The sequence below is a fragment of the Telopea speciosissima genome, chromosome 1 (genome assembly GCF_018873765.1).
Source record: "Telopea speciosissima isolate NSW1024214 ecotype Mountain lineage chromosome 1, Tspe_v1, whole genome shotgun sequence".
Lineage (NCBI taxonomy): Eukaryota > Viridiplantae > Streptophyta > Magnoliopsida > Proteales > Proteaceae > Telopea > Telopea speciosissima.
This window is the reverse complement of record NC_057916.1, coordinates 12,341,954-12,360,570: the sequence shown is the minus strand read 5'-3', so window position 1 is coordinate 12,360,570 and position 18,617 is coordinate 12,341,954. Positions and strand designations below refer to the sequence as shown.

General features: G+C 39.2%; 2 protein-coding genes across 5 annotated transcripts in view; one reads left to right on the top strand and one right to left on the bottom strand.

Moving 5' to 3' along the window:
- The first annotated feature begins 2,452 nt into the window (after positions 1-2,452).
- LOC122668750 lies at positions 2,453-3,314 on the top strand. The gene has a single exon (XM_043865286.1). It carries the CDS (start codon positions 2,653-2,655, stop codon positions 3,106-3,108), a length of 456 nt encoding a protein of 151 aa, XP_043721221.1. The 5' UTR covers positions 2,453-2,652; the 3' UTR covers positions 3,109-3,314.
- Positions 3,315-8,465: 5,151 nt separating this feature from the next.
- Positions 8,466-18,617, bottom strand: part of LOC122668723 (protein RDM16-like) — a 32,223-nt gene continuing 22,071 nt past the window's right edge. For 2 of the 4 annotated variants that reach the window (XM_043865262.1, XM_043865269.1), the window contains 5 exons: positions 10,950-11,231; positions 10,271-10,747; positions 9,955-10,149; positions 9,688-9,848; positions 8,466-9,505 (listed from right to left, as the gene is read on the bottom strand). In XM_043865262.1, coding sequence (XP_043721197.1) covers positions 8,635-9,505; positions 9,688-9,848; positions 9,955-10,149; positions 10,271-10,747; positions 10,950-11,231 — 1,986 coding nt within the window. In that variant the 3' untranslated portion in view covers positions 8,466-8,634. Of the gene's footprint in view, positions 9,506-9,687; positions 9,849-9,954; positions 10,150-10,270; positions 10,748-10,949; positions 11,232-18,617 lie in introns of those variants that run through there. The other 2 variants (XM_043865273.1, XM_043865276.1) reach the window with 2 other exon arrangements.

The window sequence follows — 18,617 nt, the reverse complement described above, 5'->3', positions numbered from 1 at the left end:
TATGATATTGTTTTGTCGCATCTCATTGGTATGCTCTTCTATGCCGCTTTCTCAGAGAATCCTCTCACTGATTATATATCCTAAATTTTTTTATGAAAGATTATATACCCTAAATTGATGTTTTATATGCAAAAGAATTCCCCATGATGCTAATGTCCTATTACCCTCTCACTTCTACCTTAACCTTATGGGTCCATGAGGATGAAACCAATTCTCATACTCCCATTGATATGGTGTGGGAGATTCCCCACACTAGAGTCGTGGGGAAACTCTCCCTTTATATATAAACACATTCTAAGTTGATAGTAAACTTAGAATTATGTGTATAAATGGGCCGTTCATTTGCTAGGTTTTCTTAAATGTTCCAACCTTTTCTCATTAGATGCAACCAATCTTTTTCACACAAATCGGTATTTTATGCTAAAACCTAAACAACAAAAGGCCCTAACAGCATTTGGCCCTATACGGCTGAAACCACATTCTTGAACGCATCGCTTTGACCCAACAAATTAGGGAAATAGAAGGCTGCTAGGCTGCATGGTGTTTATGCAAAGACATGAGAAGCGCAAAATGATCACCCCACCCTTGTGGAAAAAAATTTCTCATCCCTATTGGATGCCTTGCACGCTCTCATCGGCCTCCTAGCTTGGCAGCTGATCCCCCTCTCCCATAAATAATTGTCTTTCCAATCTTACCCGCTATAGAGCCCATGGATGACACAAGTATTTGCCACATGGAAGGCCAAATGGGCTGAAATCTTATGGACATATATACCTTTAGGTCCCTTGCGTCCATCTTAAGTTACAATCAAACTGAGTTGACCAAATGGGAAATTAGACTATCTTCAATCTTTTAGCCTTATGGAAATTGTTGTAACTTTGCCTATTTTATCTACCCCATGAAGAACATCATTGTGGAAAGTGACAATCTGATGGTGATTAATCTTCTTAACGGAAAAGCTCAATCTACTCCTTGGATACTCTCCCATATTCTGAGTGACTGTCCATTAATTACTACCGACCTCTCTCTTGTAGTTAACTTTTCAACACATCCTTAGGGAAGGGAATTTTACAGCAAATTCTCTAGCTGGCTTTGGAGTCTCTTGCCAATCAGAGTTTATGTGGGACCTTTCGTTTCCTTCATTTATTTCTAGTTGGCTTCTGTAGGACTCAACGTCTCAACTAATGTACTCTACCCTCAAGGTTTTCATGAATAAATTTACCTTTTACCCAAAAAAAAATTCTACCCCATAAAGAAAGGGTGGTGGGGGGGGAGGGGAATTTTGTGGTATCAGATTGAACGGCAAAGATGCAGAGAAGGTATGTGCGGTCAATATATACTGTGGTGGGGTGGGAAATACCCTCTTACCCGCTCGCTCAGAGAAACTTTTTCCCTTCAATTCAATTAAATACCTGGCCTGAACTATATATGTCACATGCACACACACACACATAAGGTACTTCGTCCACTACCATGCATGCACTTTCATAACATGGATTTCTAAAACATTGTTTTACCATGAGATAAATTCTGATTGGACTAAACTTTTGTGAGGGGAAACAGACGAGCTCAGATCCTTTACATGTACGCTCATCTACATGTATATTTGAAGTGGCAAGACATGTCCCACTCACCACTATTTAAAGAGTGAAGAGGGATATTTATGAAAGTAAAAAAGAAACATGCCCAGTGTTGGCAAGTGAATGTACATGTACGTAGAGGACCTCAACTCCAGACTGGCCCCTATCTATTCATAATATTTGGGTTTCACTTGATTTACCATGTGGTAGTTGTAAGTATAGAATAAAGGTTCCTTCCAAGGGTGTAGGAACTGGTTAATGTAGTATAGTTTTCATAAAAGTGTCAAAACCAAGGGAGAAATAACATCACCTGGTCACACCGTGACACAAGGGCTTGCAAAATGACCGCCACACCTTTTTTTATTTTCAGGATTTCAAAGGGCTGTGACAGCCATGAATTTTTATCTGCTGCTGTAACTGGAACGCTGTTGTGAGCATCATGCGGCGCCGCTGTGCACACATGGCCGCTGCTGCGCCGCAAGATGTGCACAGCAACGCTGATAAAGGTCCGACGGCCATTTCGAGTGCCCCTGCACCATGCGCTGTGCGATCGGATGGCATTCTCTAACCCAAAAAAAAAAATCATCTTATAACCTTTACTCTTTTGGTGAAGACTGAAGAAAACATGTCATGTGTAATGTGTTAAGTCTGTAACGACAATTATTTCTCCTTCTGCTGCTTAGGACTCGATACTTGTGATCTCTCTATCTCTCTCTCTCTCTCACAGTTCCTCTGCCTGCCTGAGTATCCTGACCTAACAGCACAATTGCACAAGAAGTGACATAGGAAAGCAAAGCAGTCATGGCTAAGAGTACTAATGATGCCAAATCATTCCACGCTCACACTCATAAACACCACCCATAAGAACTCATAAATGACGCACTAATAAAGAAAGAAAGTGCTTTACTCTTTCTTTTTCCGTTTTCTCTTCCTGTCTATCGATCATCACAATCTTTTCTTGCAATCTAAGACTCTCGTTTCAGAGAATTTATATCTCCAGAAACAGAAACCCCCCATTACAATAAAATCCCTTATATTCCAGACCCACTCGTCAAAGGCCAAGAAAGAAGGAATGAATTCCGTCTGCATATCGAGCTGCGTTAATGACGCTCGCGTCCCCGTGCGGGCGACGTACAAGAATCTGTACAAATGGCCAGAATCAGATGCAGAGTTCGTGAGATCGGTGAGCTCAAACTCAAATGGGAGCAACAGCATTAACAGGGGAGTGGGCCAACACCCAAGAGTGGTGGATAGTATTTCGTGTAGGCAGATGTACCTGAGGAGCTATACCTTCTCAAGGAAGGAAACGATGCCTGAGAAGACTGTCAAATGCTTTGGGGGTGTGAAAGACAGAGTGACTCAAAAGAATAAGAAGAAGAAGAAGAAGAAAAGGAAAGGAGGAAGTGAGAAGAAGTGTGTGGTAATGAGGAAGGTGAAGGAGATGTCCTGTGCTGCACTTTTCAAGATATTTCGCAGGTTACTGTCGTGCACCACAACCGTGGATGTGGCGGATCATCGGGAGTTTTGACAGAGTCACTCGGATTCACTCCCTGCTCCTCTGTTCTTAGTTACCTTTTGTTTTGTTTTGTTTATCTTTCTTCTAATTTGATTTTTGATTATATCTTCAATCAGAGTTGGGTTTTGGGTGTCTCTAGTCTCCTTCTCTGTGTTCTTCGTTGAAAATTTAGCAGAACAGGTAGATGCCCATAATGGGTTGTAACTTGTAATTACTTAATAGTTTCAGTCTTTGCTTAATGGGTTTTTTTTTTTGTTTTTTTAAGGGAAGTGGGGTATCTGGAACTGATGGGATTACAGGGAAGAATGATTAAATTAGATGTTCTGGCTTAGTGGGTCTTATTGTTATTGTTGTTGTTGTAAGTAATGTTTGTGAATTCTGGGTAAGGAAGCAAAATAAAGTGATCCAGAAGAACTAAAGCTTGGCCTGCAGGTTTTGTCCTTTTGATCGTGCCCTGGCCCCAAATCCCATTAGTCTGAACATGGTTTGGCTACATAATCATGGAGGGCTGCGGTTATGTTCATCAATTGGTGCGTGCTTGTGAGGGGGTGACGGGGTCATTCATTCATTATGGATAATATTGGTCATAGCGTGTAGGATCCCACTACTGTGTCGATTAGTCGGGATCCTACGTTTCATATCCTTTCACGCTGATTTATTTCTAGTTTTCTCATTTTTTTTTTCTTATTTTCTATTTTTCTTTTTCTTCTCCCTCTTTTATAAGAATCCATAAAACATGATTGAAAAGGAAATAAGTAATTAAATCTAATCTCAAATCTCTCTCTCTCTCTCTCTCTCTCTCTCGTCTTATGCGAAACAATCCTGCAACTCAGTTCATGGGCTGAGGTATTATCGCATCATGAGGCATCAATATCATATCACTCGTATCGAAGCAATATGTATAGGTTTTGGTTGTGGCCGATCTTGATATTGTGCCCATATTATATCGGTGATACGTTACGAACAAGGGGTAAAATAGTCAAATATCTTTTTTTTAAAGGAGATCAGGGGTAATTTTGTCAAATACGGCCAATCCTTGTTGTTATCGTAGCGGTATCATATTGGTTTTGCAAGTGATTGATACCTGATCCAATACCATGCAGTAAAACCATGGGTTCTAGTGATCGATAACGGTCTCTATCGATCCAGATCGGTTAGGTTCACCCCTGTTTCCTTAAAAAAAAATAGATTTTTTAATTTAATTTAAAATTTTACCCTTGTCTGTACTGGTCCATCGAGATTGGATCTGCAAAATATTGATAGTGGTCTCAATTGATACTATTGCGAATCAGCCGATTCGATACTGATTCTTCAAACTATGATCTTGATATTGTGTCGATACCGTATTGGTGAAATGATACAAACAAAGGGTATAGTATTAAAAAAACCTATTTTTTTTTAAAGAAAATGAGGGGGTAAACTTATCTGATACAACCGATCAGTGTCGATGTCATATCGATATCGTATTGGTTTTACAGGTGATCGATACCCAATCAATAGTGTTCATCAGAAGATTGTTTCACATAAGGAGAAAGAGAGAGAGATTTAGATTTGAGATGAGATTCTGGACTTAAGAGAGAGAGAGAGAGATTTGAGATTAGATTCTGGATTTAATTACCTATTTCCTCTTCAATCACATTTTATGGATTCGTTAAAAGGAGGGAAAGAGGAAAAAGAAAAATAGAAAAGAAGACAAAAGAATGAGGAAACGGAGTTAAGTCTCCATGAATGGCTATGAAACGTGGCCTTAGGAGAGCGTTATTGGAGAGGAATCCTCTTCAATGACGTTGGAGAGGATCCGGATTGCCCTAACCACTGGATTATAACAGTGATCCAAATCTTCTACGACGTGGGCTACCCGTCCTGCCATGCTGCACAGACACAAGGTGGCACAAATTGACCACCTTACCCCTGCCCGAGCGGGGGTAAGGTAGTCATTGCATACAGCCCTGTGTCTGTGCAACATAGACAGGACAGCGCAGCGCCGTAGAAGATCTATGTCATAAACAGAGGCTTATAAAAAGAAGTCCAGACTCCACTGTTCAGTCCAAAATGGGATGGGTCAAACATGGGTTATTGGTGGGAGGCATGGTTCTAAGAAACATTAATGGATCGGCTCATCCGTATCGGTATTGACAACTGATTCCTGGCCAATCTTATATTGGGGATTGGTATTGCGGTCCCTAGATTGGATACCGATCTGGATCAAATCATAAAAAATTTCACAGGCTGACCGAACCAATCTGGGTTGATACAGATCAATACCGATTCGATACAGACTAATCCGGACCGGAGCCTGATCCTGAACCACTCGTGGGTCTCGCACCCAAAAAAAAAGAAGGGATGACTGTATTGTATGTGGTGATGGGTATCTATTACCTAACTAGTTTTACTTATTTATTTATGAAAACTTTCCCCCCTTTATTTATTTTTTTAATGTTTGGTTCTTTAATTGTACACGAGTCCAGTGAAGTTGGCTTGCTTTCTTTCCTAAAAAAAAAAAAGGGGCTTGCTTTTAATATTCTATTCTATCTAAGAAGAGGAGGCAGATTGTTCTTATATACTCAATCTATTTATAATCTACAGATAAGGGAAGATGGTGTGCAAAGAGAAAATTATTAAGGGGGGAAAATGCCACCTGGTCGCATGGTTCCCGCGTCAAAACAAAGGAGTATGTGAAAGTACCACCCTATCTTTCATGAAATCAAAAATCACATCTACCTTGATGTCTTTGCATGTGTTCTCATTGGCCCCTACATTGGTGTAGGCGTTACATGACCAGACAGCAATCCTTTGCCTTATGGGAAAGGGTTCTTTGAACCGCTATGGGAGGATGATCTAGCACTTTCTATCTCCCTTTTTTTCTTACATGAAATCAACCTCATTGTCGTCCTATATATGAAACCATTTATTTGCACCTCATTGTTACACTCCTCTATGTCGTTCGCTCAAAGAACTCTCTCTTGAGCAAGCAGCATAGAAAGCACACCAATGAGGAGCAACGAAATGGTTTGGTACATAGGAATAGAAAGATCATTTTATGTCTTAAAGAGAGAGAGAGCGGTGGAATTTACAGCATTGGAGAATGGTTCAGGTTCTTGTACGTTGGATGTTGCATAATGGAATCCAAGAGAGGATTCCATCTGTGCAATGCGGAAGAAAATTTTCAATGCTTGGTTTTGTCATTTGCACCTACTCTATAGGGTGGGGGAATTCAAACGCGAGACCTCCTGATGAGCATGGGCTTAGTGCACCACAGCTTCACCAACTATGTTGGGCAGTTGTCCTTTGTTTTGACAAACTTCATTTGCCTGAAACTTAAATGTCGGTAAGAAGGATATCTATCTATCTACAAAATTTCAGTCTCGTCTAACATGCCACGTGCTAAATATAGGTATACTAACCAAAAATTGTTTCAAACAAGCAGCACAAGAAACATATCCCTTAAAAAAAGAAGGAAAAAAAAAACTGATAATATGATTAGCTTATGTAACTTATAATGTAAGTCTCCTTGGCTTCATTGCTTTTTAATTTGTCAGCCATTGAGAATGATGGGATTGCAATACCATTCAGTCATGGTCTGAAGGCAACCAGAAAGAAAGGACAAAAAAAAAAGTGAAAAACCATAATCATAAAACTTGACAATCCTTCCATTATTTAAAGATATGGTTGTGATTACATTACCCTTGATCAAATCAAGGAATATTTGGGGTAGGATAAATTTGAGGGAGAGGGTTCACCGAAAAACAGTGTGGCCGCTATGCTAGTGCAAGGACCAATAGAAGCATGTGCAGAAGCATAAACACAGATGGGATTTCTGCCTTTTATGGTTGTTTTGATCAATTCACACACCCTATGTTTTTTTTCCCTAAATTTGATTACTAAACTACCACTTTAGGCAAGGGTTCCCAACAACATGTGAGGAGGAAATTATATACCATACCAATGGTGGTACAAAGAACAAGATCATTCACACGAGACCCACATGGTTAGAATAGGAGAGAAAATTTTTAAAACAACCACCCCATTGAGGAGTTCTTTTCTCTACCTCTTATACCTTTTCTGAGGTGAAATGGTAATCTTCCTCCTTACATAAGAGGCAGAATCAAGAACAAGGTAAATGATACACTTGAGGTTGGGTTGGTATCAAGATATGAGATATGGTTGTAAGGATTAAGTTGTCATGCATGGGTGATTCACTGATTTGATCATGTGAAATGGTCCCGAGAATGGTGAATATTATCATTAACTCTCACCCCTATTTGACCATGTAAAATGGCATAATCTACAAGAAACGAAGACTAAGAATTGTGTTTCATCAAAAAAAAAAAAAAAGACTAAGAATTGTGAGAGGGGATGGACTATACATTTAGGGATTTAGATCAGATTGGTCATAATGGTAAAGGTGGTATTGGGATGAGCCCAGGGATTCAATAATCAAAATCTGATAAGCCCTTGTTTTCATTGGCCACTAGCACTAGAGCTGCTAAAATGGTTAGGATATTCACCCCAAAATATAAAATGTTGAAGACAATGTTGATAAAGTTCTTTTGCATAAAAATTTAAAAAAAAAAAAAAAAAAAAAAAAAGCTCCTAACCTATAGTCAAGATGCTAAATTTCATGTATTGCATAAGAAAATAATATAACCATGAATAGGAAAGCTTATGCAGCTCTATAGAATCCCCTCCATGATACACATTGGCTTCAAAAAATAAAATTTATAACCCATATGTGAGAGGGAAGTGGTTTGTAGATTTCGTAGCCTTGTTTTCTTTTTGGTTATGACATTGTACGACAAGTAAAAGTTATGTTGAAAGGTTCAATCCAAAACCTTTAGGCATTAAGCCGAGAGAACTCTTCACGCATGTATGAGAGCATTAAGGACCTGAACAAACTGAATGAGATTCTAACGCTATCAACATTTGGGGAGAGGGTACTGTAAACAAGCTAGGTAGCATACAGTTGCATGCCCCTTCACAGAAATTTTTCCATTATTTTTTCTCTTTAAAAGAATTAATAAAAACAAAAAGCATATAAATAGGCGAAAGCTACGCAACTTGCAAAGAGATTCTTCCCTAACATTTATTTTAAAGGTGAGCGTTCTCAATGAGAGAGTGTGGCCACTACACCCAAACACGGGCAATCAAATGACGACCATGCCCTCCTGATCAATGTCCACATGGACTCTCCTATTGGCCGGGGCACAGGGGCAACACTTCGGACAGGTTCTTTTTTCCCTTATTTTGAGAGCATGCCATTGGGATGAACACAAACAACACAACAACTTAACCTTGTCCCAAGTCCCAACTAAAAGGAAAACAGTACAACAACTTAACCTTATCCCAACTAAATGGGATTGGCTACATTGGGGTGAATGATGAATTTAATTAAGCAATGCAATATGTTCTGTCCAAATATGCCATACAGATCCGAGAAACATTAAGGAGGGGCGCCCTTTTAATAAGAAGCACTTACTATCCAAAACATGTTCTAATTTCTGATTCCCAAAACCCCATCATCCATTTCTCCATGTATACTTACTCGTCCGTATGGTTAATGGCCAGATCCCAATAGTGACCAACCCCAGCATCAGAGAACACTTTCCTTGCGGCAGCTTCAGTCCTGCACTGGTGAACAAGAAACCTGTTGAAGCATGGTTTAGCAGCACTGCCCTGCCACACTAACACACACTTGTTGTCAGGTTTGTCTTCGTTTTCATCATCATCTTCTTCATTCCCCACAGACGCAGCCCAATTAATACGCCTGAGCATCAACTTCCCATATCTCTTGATGGGCTTACTGCCACCTTCCACGGCCACCACACTAATGCCATCTGATATGACAGCACAGCCTGTCAGACGGTTCTCTTGGGCATTGACATCAACCTTAAAGCGGGTCTGTGGGTGTGACAGGTCGTTGATCCGATACACTGACACAAGGGTCTCCAGAGTATTTGGATCCTCAAAGAGCTTCCGCTCTTTCTTCTCACGGCGCTCTGACGGTGTGAGCTTCCGTGCAATGTTCCTGTCAACATGGGCTTGTTCACGCTCTGCAGCTGCACTTCGTATCTCCATTTCAAGCCTGGTGGGATCTTGAGTTGCTTCTGAACCAAGGACTTTCATGAGATTGCTCATCTTCACTTTGGGCTTTGGAGGTTCTAACAGACCTTGCCTTATCATCTCCTGTCTATCTTTTTCCTTCGCTAAGCGCCTCTGCGTGCGCAATTTCTTCTGCTCCTTCTTTGTAAGCTTCAGGGGCTGTGGGGGTGGTGGAGCAGGTTCTGCTGGGGGTTCAATAGGAAGAGGATGTTCCACATAAATTGTAATCTTATCCATTTTAAGTTTGTCTTCGCTGATGCTGCCTTCACTTAAGTTGCCATAGTTTCCAGAAAGCAAAAGTGGTATGTCCCTGGTTAATTCAGTGCACAGGATTAGACTAGTGAAAGTAACATGTCACAGTCGAATGAAATTTTTTTGCAATGGTCTTCAATATTGGTTGTTCTAAAATACATGGACCAATACATAGCAAGAAATACCTTGTTTAAAGGAAACAAATACATATCATGCCATTAAATGGGTAGAACAACTTACCACCACTCAGTTTCAGGGATTGGGTCCTTTGGTTTTTCCTTGTTGACAACTCTCTCTGATACCTCTATCAAATTTGGATTGATATCAGGCTCTGCCTTTGCCTTTGCCAGCTGTGCTTGTTTTGTCTTCAACTCTTTAGCTTGCGCTTCTCCAAATTGGCTCTAAAAACCAATTATAATAAGACCAAATAAGGCAGGCACAGAGTTTCTTGACCTAAAGAAAGATCAAGGACAAGAAGCCAAATTTGCAAACTGGGACATTCAATACCTTGAATCTAATTATTTCTGCATCCTTCGACCATTTGCCTTCCTCCACAAACTGGAAATTCATCCTCTTAGGCCTCAACAGCTTGGTTTTATTGATGCCCATTCCAGGGTCAAAATGAGGGTTTGATTCTGGATCAACATCCAGCTCAGGTTTAAGAATTTGGAAAGCTTCTTTTTTCTGTTTGTTGATGTTTACCTGAAGAATTTACATAAGTATGAAATTAGCAAGAACAGTAAAGAACAGGATTTTGAATAGAAGTACCACGAGTATAAATAAGAGAAAGCAACTGAAAAAGCAGGAAAAGGAACGCACAAACCTTTAATGTACTGAGATTTGTGAGTTTAGGCATATTGATTACATTTCCATGTTCATCGATTTCTCTACCAAGTGCATCCAAACGGAGAACAGGGGCTTTGGATGGCTTCTGCTGGACAGCAACATCTGTTGCAGTGTGCCCTGGGAACATGTTTATAAGAGGAGCAAATTCTGGATCCTGGTGAAATCCCATCTTTGCAGCAAGTTCTTGTGCTCGTTTTACAGCTTCAATGTTAGGTATGGTTGTAAGCCCAGGAACAGCAGTCGCGCCAGTGATGGGCGGCTTCACAGAAGCCGTAGCAGCAGTGAACGCATTTGTTATGCTTGATTTTGCCTGTGAAGTGGAAGCTATTGTATCAGTAGTAGGCGGGATAGATCCTGGGTCCCTTGCTGCACTTGATAAGAGAGCTTTAGGTTCCTTCTTGTTTGTTGATCCACCAAGCTGTAGGCTACCATCTGAGCTTGCACCTTTATTCAACTAGACAAACAAAAGAAGACATGGTTATTCGGATTACAGAACGGAGCAGAGAGTTCCACAAAAACCATAAGAAGGGATAGAGAGAGAAAGACAAAACCAAATTACAAGGTAAAATAAATTTCTTTTTTTTTGGAAGGGTGGAAAGTAATAAAATTTTATTATGAAATTGAAATATTAGAAAAATATTTATTGCTGAACTTACCAATGGAATCTTTCTCAGCTTTTCTGACAACTCCTTTTGCATCTGTAAAGCTCTCTTAGCTTTTGCTAAAGCATCAAGAGACAGACTTCCACTCTTGCCAACAGCTGAAGTTGTCCCATCTGTACTGGATTTTCCAGGAACCTCATGAGATCTGGTAACACTAACTCCCTTATTTTCATTGGTGGTGGAAATTGAAGATACCTTGATAGGAGGAGATTGACTGGGTGCAGAAGTCTCAGGCACTACCTTCGATGCCATATTAAGTGGTTCCAGAGCAGCACCCTGTAAAGGTAAAGTTTAACATTAAGAGCCAGGATATTTTTCCCCAAAATGAATTTCGAAGGAAGACTTAATGGGTTCAGAAAACTTAATTCCAACATGAAGCATATGTACGCAGAAACCACAGAAGATCCAATGTTAGGCCCAAAGAAAACAAAACAGTAATGCATCTGATAGTTGAAAGGCAAGAAATTAACTAGATAAAAACAAGATAATAAACTGTCTTATCAGTGCATTAGTGGCATCATCCAAGACAACAGTTCATGGACTTCCAAGAACTTGGAAGTTTAAAGTTTCCAGAATACATTCTGATATTACGAAAGGAAATCCATTTGTTTTAGGGTGTTGAGCTAGCACAACCGTCAAAGTTCATTGGCCTTAACAGCATCATGCCAAAGTAACAACACAGTACAGCAGAGCTGTTGATGGACCAGATATTGATTCAGATTAGTCCAAATTCAGTTCAATAAGGACTTACCATTAAGTGTCCAACCCAAACAGATTCTTTGAGGAATGATCGAGTATGTAAACAGATCGAATCTGGATATACTTACTGCCAATGAGATTTTAGAAAATACGGAGGGACAGCTGACAAGCCAGTGAGGTTTGGAAACACCAAGGGCGGGAGATTTTCTTACCATCAATGCCTTGTCAAAAAGATATACAACTTTGAGGTTGAGACTTCTTGCCATTAAACATGCAACTTGAAGTGCTTTTGTCTCAACTCTATGAACAGCAGGCTTTAGAATAAAGAAAAGATCCACCATACTACCTGAATACCAGGGCATTTCATTCCTATTTTCAGGGAAAAGAAGGAAAACTAAACCAAAACTGAGGAAAACCAAAGCCTCCTAATATATTGATATTGTTCTATCCCTATCAAAACCATCGATTCCTTCTCAAATCAATCCTCTCCATCGCTATTCTATGTTGCTTCTACAATTCTTGACCTTAATTTTAGCCCAATAGGGGCTCCAGCTTGAGAAATTTTAGGGTTTCTGGGTTTTTGGTTTTGGTGGGGGATGGATAGATTCAGAAGATGATATACACTGCGAATGATGTGGAGTCTCTGGACAACTTCCAGAATAGCATGATGGCCATGGCAAGCCCGCCAAACTTAAGAGATCACCTGGCAAGGTCAATCACATGAGGAATCAGAGAAAGCAAAATCTCGAGCTTAACTAATCGAATTGGACGATCAAATATCCGATACTCTTATTGTACTCGAATCAGGTTTTGGTAGAAAAGATCAAATCAGATCAGGTGTTCTGTTTTAACGGAGGATAATCCGACTCAAATCCATCACAGCCCTTCAATTCAGATAAAAAAGGATCTACTACCGAAACATATCCTGGGGTACACAACTCCCATTTTGCAAGATAGCAGAGACATCTCATTGAACGAAAAATTTGCTCAAGAAGGGCATTTAATAATTCTAAAATTAGGGACTGAGATGTGATGCAAGAATGTAATTCTGTTTTAGTTGTGTTGGGTGTTGATCACAATACAGGGAGTGTCCCTATTGTGGTAAGTTGAGTGTGAGTTTAATTCTGTTAGTGCTAGTGCTAGTGCTAGTGTTGCCTTTCTTTATTGTAGCTAGATTGTAAATAGGAGAGTGTTAGTGTTACCTTTCTTTATCATGGTAAGTTAGCTACTTGGCCATGAGTTTAATTCCTATTGTTTCGAATCATTGGATCAGTTTTAACGTTTGGGAACATTCTATTACAGGAAATCAGATATTTCCATCATTCTGGTTCTTTGGACTCAATTTTGGGTGTCAAAACTTCATTGTTTTCACTTTACAGTGATGTTGGTTCCATTTGCAAGGTCATCTACTTACCCATTCAATGAGACTAACATATTGTACTTCCAAGTTATATTGGGAAAATTATGACCACTCTACTGATAGGATCTGTGACGGGACTCTCTATTAGCAAGTCTAATAAGACTAGGATTTCTATTTCAAGTTTATCTCTAGTTAGTAGTAGTTTTATTTGATCAGGAAAGAGATTAAGCACTCATGGAAGTTGTTATATTGTAACTAGATTCACATTAGGAGTTGATTTTCATATTATAGGTAACAAAAAGGGGCAATTGTCTACTTGATTTAGGAGCCCTAAAGTGAGTCAATTTTGTCTTTCATAAAGAGGGCTGTACCCGTACATGATTAGTGGTCTTCCCTTCTCTTCTGTCGAATCATTCTATCTTTCTTCATTACTTCAATTCTATTTCTTCATCAATTCTTTATCATATACTCCTCTGCTAGTCTATCGTTTCTTTTTCTTTATCCTCTTCATGTGCTTTGTTTTTTCTAGTTAACAATCTCAGTTACTGTTCCTGGACCATTCACATTCCCATAACAGCACTTTTTCTTCTTGTTCTCTGTTCTATTATATTTCTTAAACTCTAGTCAACCCTACTCTATCATCGACCACCTTTCATTGCAGTTCAGCCTTGGCAAATCCATTAATATAGGCTATACTACTCAGATGGCTCTAGCCCAATTAACAAACATATCTCTAACCTCACAATATCCTGCTGTTCCACTTGTCATATTCTATTCTTGCCCTCAAAATTCAAGAATAGATGTGGTCTCTGCTTGATCTTGTCTCTTAATCAGTAATATTGTATCTACAAAACTTTTCAACCTCAGCTGCACCACCTGATCCCATGCCACGTTAAATTCCATAATAACTTCCCTACTTCAACCAGATAAAAAAAGGGGGCTGTAAGCGGGCGCAAGTCCCACTTTCGCAGGGTCTCATTAGGGGGGTGGAACTAGAGTTGGTCATCACCTTCAGCATTATTTCCACTAAGTGCCACCCTCAGACTCAAACCTGCGTCTTTTATGGCTGGCAGCGCAACCGTTTACCATTGAACCCCTCGATATGTGAACAGTAGGAACACAGATTCATATTTTGATCCCTAAATATAAGACTGCCAACTTCTCCAAATTTGATACCCAACAAACCCTTCAATCTGGCAGTTCAAAAACAGAGGTCTATATAGGAATCTCCACCTTTTGTTCTTGAACATGGCGTGGGCATGTGTCTGTGTGTAAGTGTGTGCGTGCTAGGATCTCCTGAATAAGGGACTGCTAAGTTCCTCAAATCTGATACCCCCTTGATCTCGCAACCCCAAAATGGAGATCCATCTCTATGCCAATGACCAGTTTGAAACTTCCCAAAAAAAATTGCCACCCTAGCTCAAATTATAACCTGAAGTAGGCTATCACTTTCTGGTTGTCAGCATAGAAACCAAGTGACACAGATTCATCACCAAAATAGGCTTATTTTAATGGGAATAAGTCTAGGATTGGGTTATATACAAATTGGGCCTTTGATCCCATGGTTTTTCTATGTAATAGGCCACTTCTATGGCCTAAAATATGGGTAATTAGGTTGCATACAGGATTAGTTGTTTTAGTTCCATACTTAATTTTATTTTGGTGTTTTAGTTCATAAATTGAACTGGTTCAACCAATGTTTCAATATAAGTGATTTTAGTAGTTTTCTTTTAAGTGTTTAGTGGGGTTAAATTAGGACTCTATTTTGAGTCTATTTCAGTTTCCTAGTCAGTTTAAGTCTAATAGGTTAAGGATTGGGTTAGGCCTTTCCTTTTTAGTGTAGGAGTCTATTTTTGAGTCTTTTATATAAGATTGTAAAGGGGCAAATATTAAACACGAATTTTGATATTAATAAAGGTGATATCCAAAGCTGCAACAACTATAGAAGCATAAAGCTAATGAGTCACACTATGAAATTGTGGGAGAAGGTTATTGAAGCACGTTTGAGAAGAGAGACTCATATCTTGATGAACCAATTTGGCTTTATGCCAGGTAGATCCACGACAGAAGCTATCTACTTATTGAGGAGGCTTATGAAAAGATATAGAGATAGCAAGAAGGATTTCCATATTGTCTTTATCGACCTGGAAAAAGCCTATGACAGAGTCCCAAGAGATCTAACCCTGTTGAGGAAAAGTCCTCATACATAAACTCCATCATCTATCAAAGATGATACCATTGTTTTGATGATAACAAATAAATCATAAACACTAACTCTTTGTTGAAAATGCTTAGAACTCTTACATAGATTATGGCACCAAGTGAGGGGGGGCACTCAATTCAAAGAGACTATTGATCATATTGCCCAAGCAACAAAGATCAAGACAAACTTGAAGAACTCACATTGAAGACATTCAAGAGAAGTTCAAGACTTGAAGAATTCAAATTGTAGTTAAGTTGTAAATTTGTTTTAAAGTCACAAATGATGTAATGCACACACACAAGCATGCATTCATTTAGATGGACTTTAGGAGGTTAAAATTAACCCCAATCCATGTGACCAAACCCATTTGGAATCACCTAAGTAAGTCCAACAAAGGACTTAACAAATTTCAGCAGAATTGACTGATCCGGTATACCGGATCATAAAACGGCACACCGGATCAAATGCAATCTCAGGAAAATGAATTCAGTAGGCTTCCGGCGTGCGCCGGATTGGGATCCGGCATACCGGATCACCTTTGCCTAGTTTACCCTGATCCAACATACCGGATCATTGGAATTTGACCATTGGATCAACGGTACAAATTCTTGATTTGTGTGATCCGGCATACCGAATCAGTGCTGACTTTTGAATCCCAGATTTAATCTTCTCCTAAGTGCTCTTAGCTATAAAAGAGTACTTTTCTCAGTTCAAAAGTACCACAAGTAAGGACAAGAAAGTACTAGCATCCACTCTAAAGAGACAAAATCAAAAGTTCCATTCTCCTGTCATTAGTGAGCATTCATAGTGATCAAAGCACTCATTGCATACAAGCTCACACACTCAAGCTCCTCCACTTCAACAAAAGCTTCAAAGCTTTAAGTTGGAAGGTAGCACACTTCTACTAAGGTTGAGGTAACTCTTTAACTTGGTAGTTTTATTTTTATGATTGGCTGAGTCCTCTTATTCAGAATCAAGAGTTGTGGTTGAGTCCTCTTGCTCGGAATCAAGAGTTGTTTGTTTGAGTCCTCTTGCTCTTAATCAATATTTGTAAGAGTCCTCTTGATCTCCTCAACATTGTTTTTTAGTGGAATTCTCTCTAGATTTGAGAGGAGTGGATGTAGGCAAGTTTGGGCGAACCACTATATATCTGTGTTATTTGTGCATTTGTTTTTTAATTTGTATTTATAGCACTATTCCGCAAAAGATATCATTATCCACTAGTATCACCTATTCACCCCCCTAGGTGAATTCACATTTGATATTAGCAAATGTGAATTCACCTAGAGGGGGGTGAATAGGTGAACGTAGTGAAAAATATAAACTTTCGCGGAAATAAAAATGATATCAATATAAGACAAATAAATTGCAAAAATAACACCAAGATTTATAGTGGTTCGGCCAAACTTGCCTACATCCACTCCTCTCAAAGAGAGAATTCCACTAAATAAATAATCTTAATTAGGAGCAAAAGGACTCTTACAACTACTCTTGATTCCGAGCAAGAGGACTCAAACTAACATTTAAATAAAGAGTACTAAAGAAAGAGTTACCTCAATCTTAGTAGTGTATGCTACCTTTCAACTTGAAGCTTAATGCTAAGTGAAGTGAAGGAGCTTGTGAGAGAATGTGCTTAAATGAATGCTTGAGGATGAATGAATGCACACTTCAATACTTCGAATGATCAAGTCTTGTAGTAATGTCTTTTGGTGCCTTTGATTTGCTCTAATTGATTGAATTGAGCTCAATTGAGGTTATCTATTTATAGGCAAAGGTGTTCAAAGCATCCATGAGTCATTGCTAAATTTGGATACAAGTTAGACCTGATCCGGTATGCCGTTTCCCAATTCGGTATGCCGGATCACAGAATATATCTGTTGACCAACGGCTAAATTCTAAAGGTCATAATATGATTCGGTGTGCTAGATCATGATTCGGCATGCTGATTCAGGGTAAACCAGGCAAAGGTGATCCGGTATGCCGGACGTCGGAAGCCTACTGAATTCATTTTCCTGAGATTGCATCTGATCCGGTATACCGGATCAGCCAATTCTGCTGAAATTTGTTAAGTCCTTTGTTGGACTTACTTGGGTGATTCCAATTGAGTTTGGTCACATGGATTGGGGTTAATTTTAACCTCCTAAGGTCCATCTAAATGAATGCATGCTTGTGTGTGTGCATTACATCATTTGTGACTTTAAAATAAATTTACAACTTAAATACAATTTGAATTCTTCAAGTCTTGAACTTCTCTTGAATGTCTTCAATGTGAGTTTTTCAAGTTTGTCTTGATCTTTGTTGCTTGGGCAATATGATCAATAGTCTCTTTGAATTGAGTGTTCCCCCTCACTTGGTGCCATGATCTATGTAAGAGTTCTAAATATTTTCAACCAAGAGTTAGTGTTTATGATTTATTTGTTATCATCAAAACAATAATATCATCTTTGATAGATGATGGAGTTTATGTATGACGACTTTTCCTCAAGAATCTCCCCCTTTTTAATGATGACAAATACTTAACAAAGAAGAATAATATAATGAAGCAATTTGAAACTCCAAAAGAAATTACACATAACATTCATAAACTTGAAACAAATTACAATTTGCATTTAATAAATAAATAAGTTTCAATTCAAATAAAAAATTTTCATTACAATCATTTTCCATATCCAATTTTCTCCCCCTTTGGCATTATCAAAAAGTGAGGTAGAAAGAAGTTAAGGATTTTGAGCATTGGGATCAAATTCTTCTTGGGAAGGTATCCCTGGAAATGGTGGAATAGCAGGGCTAGAGCTAGATTCACCGGGAATGGGTGCTCGAAATGGTGGTCAATACCCTTGAGGAGGAACGGCTTGTGGAGTAGCTCCCGGAGTGTCAAGTGTGACAAAGCCAAGATTAAGAGACAATGTTTGGATCGCGGTGAGGATCCCATCTTGTCGAGATTCGAGAGTTTATGGAATCAAAAACCCGATTTGACTTCTTGGCGTGAGGATGTAACATCTAGTTGAAATCGTTGTTGCCCGAACTCAAGTTCCATAATTCAATTGTTGGCTTCATCCATGTAGTCATCCATATCAGAAACCCATTCTTGAAATCCTTCCGGTGCCCATCCATGTTGTTCTTGAGGAGGAGGAGGCATGTTCTCATCATCATCTAAATTTTCATTCGCTTTTTCAAATACATTGAATGGAGGTGGAATATTGATAGTTTGGAAACTATTTCAGGTGATGTGAAGAGAAGAGGATGTAGATTCAACTTCCTGATCAAAATCAATGTCAAGAGCTCTAAAGATACGGGTGAGAAGACATCCATAAGGAAGGTTGGTGTGCTTACGAGGATGAACACACGACTCCATATGTCTCATAATGAAATAGGGAATGCATGTGAGGGTGTTTGTGAA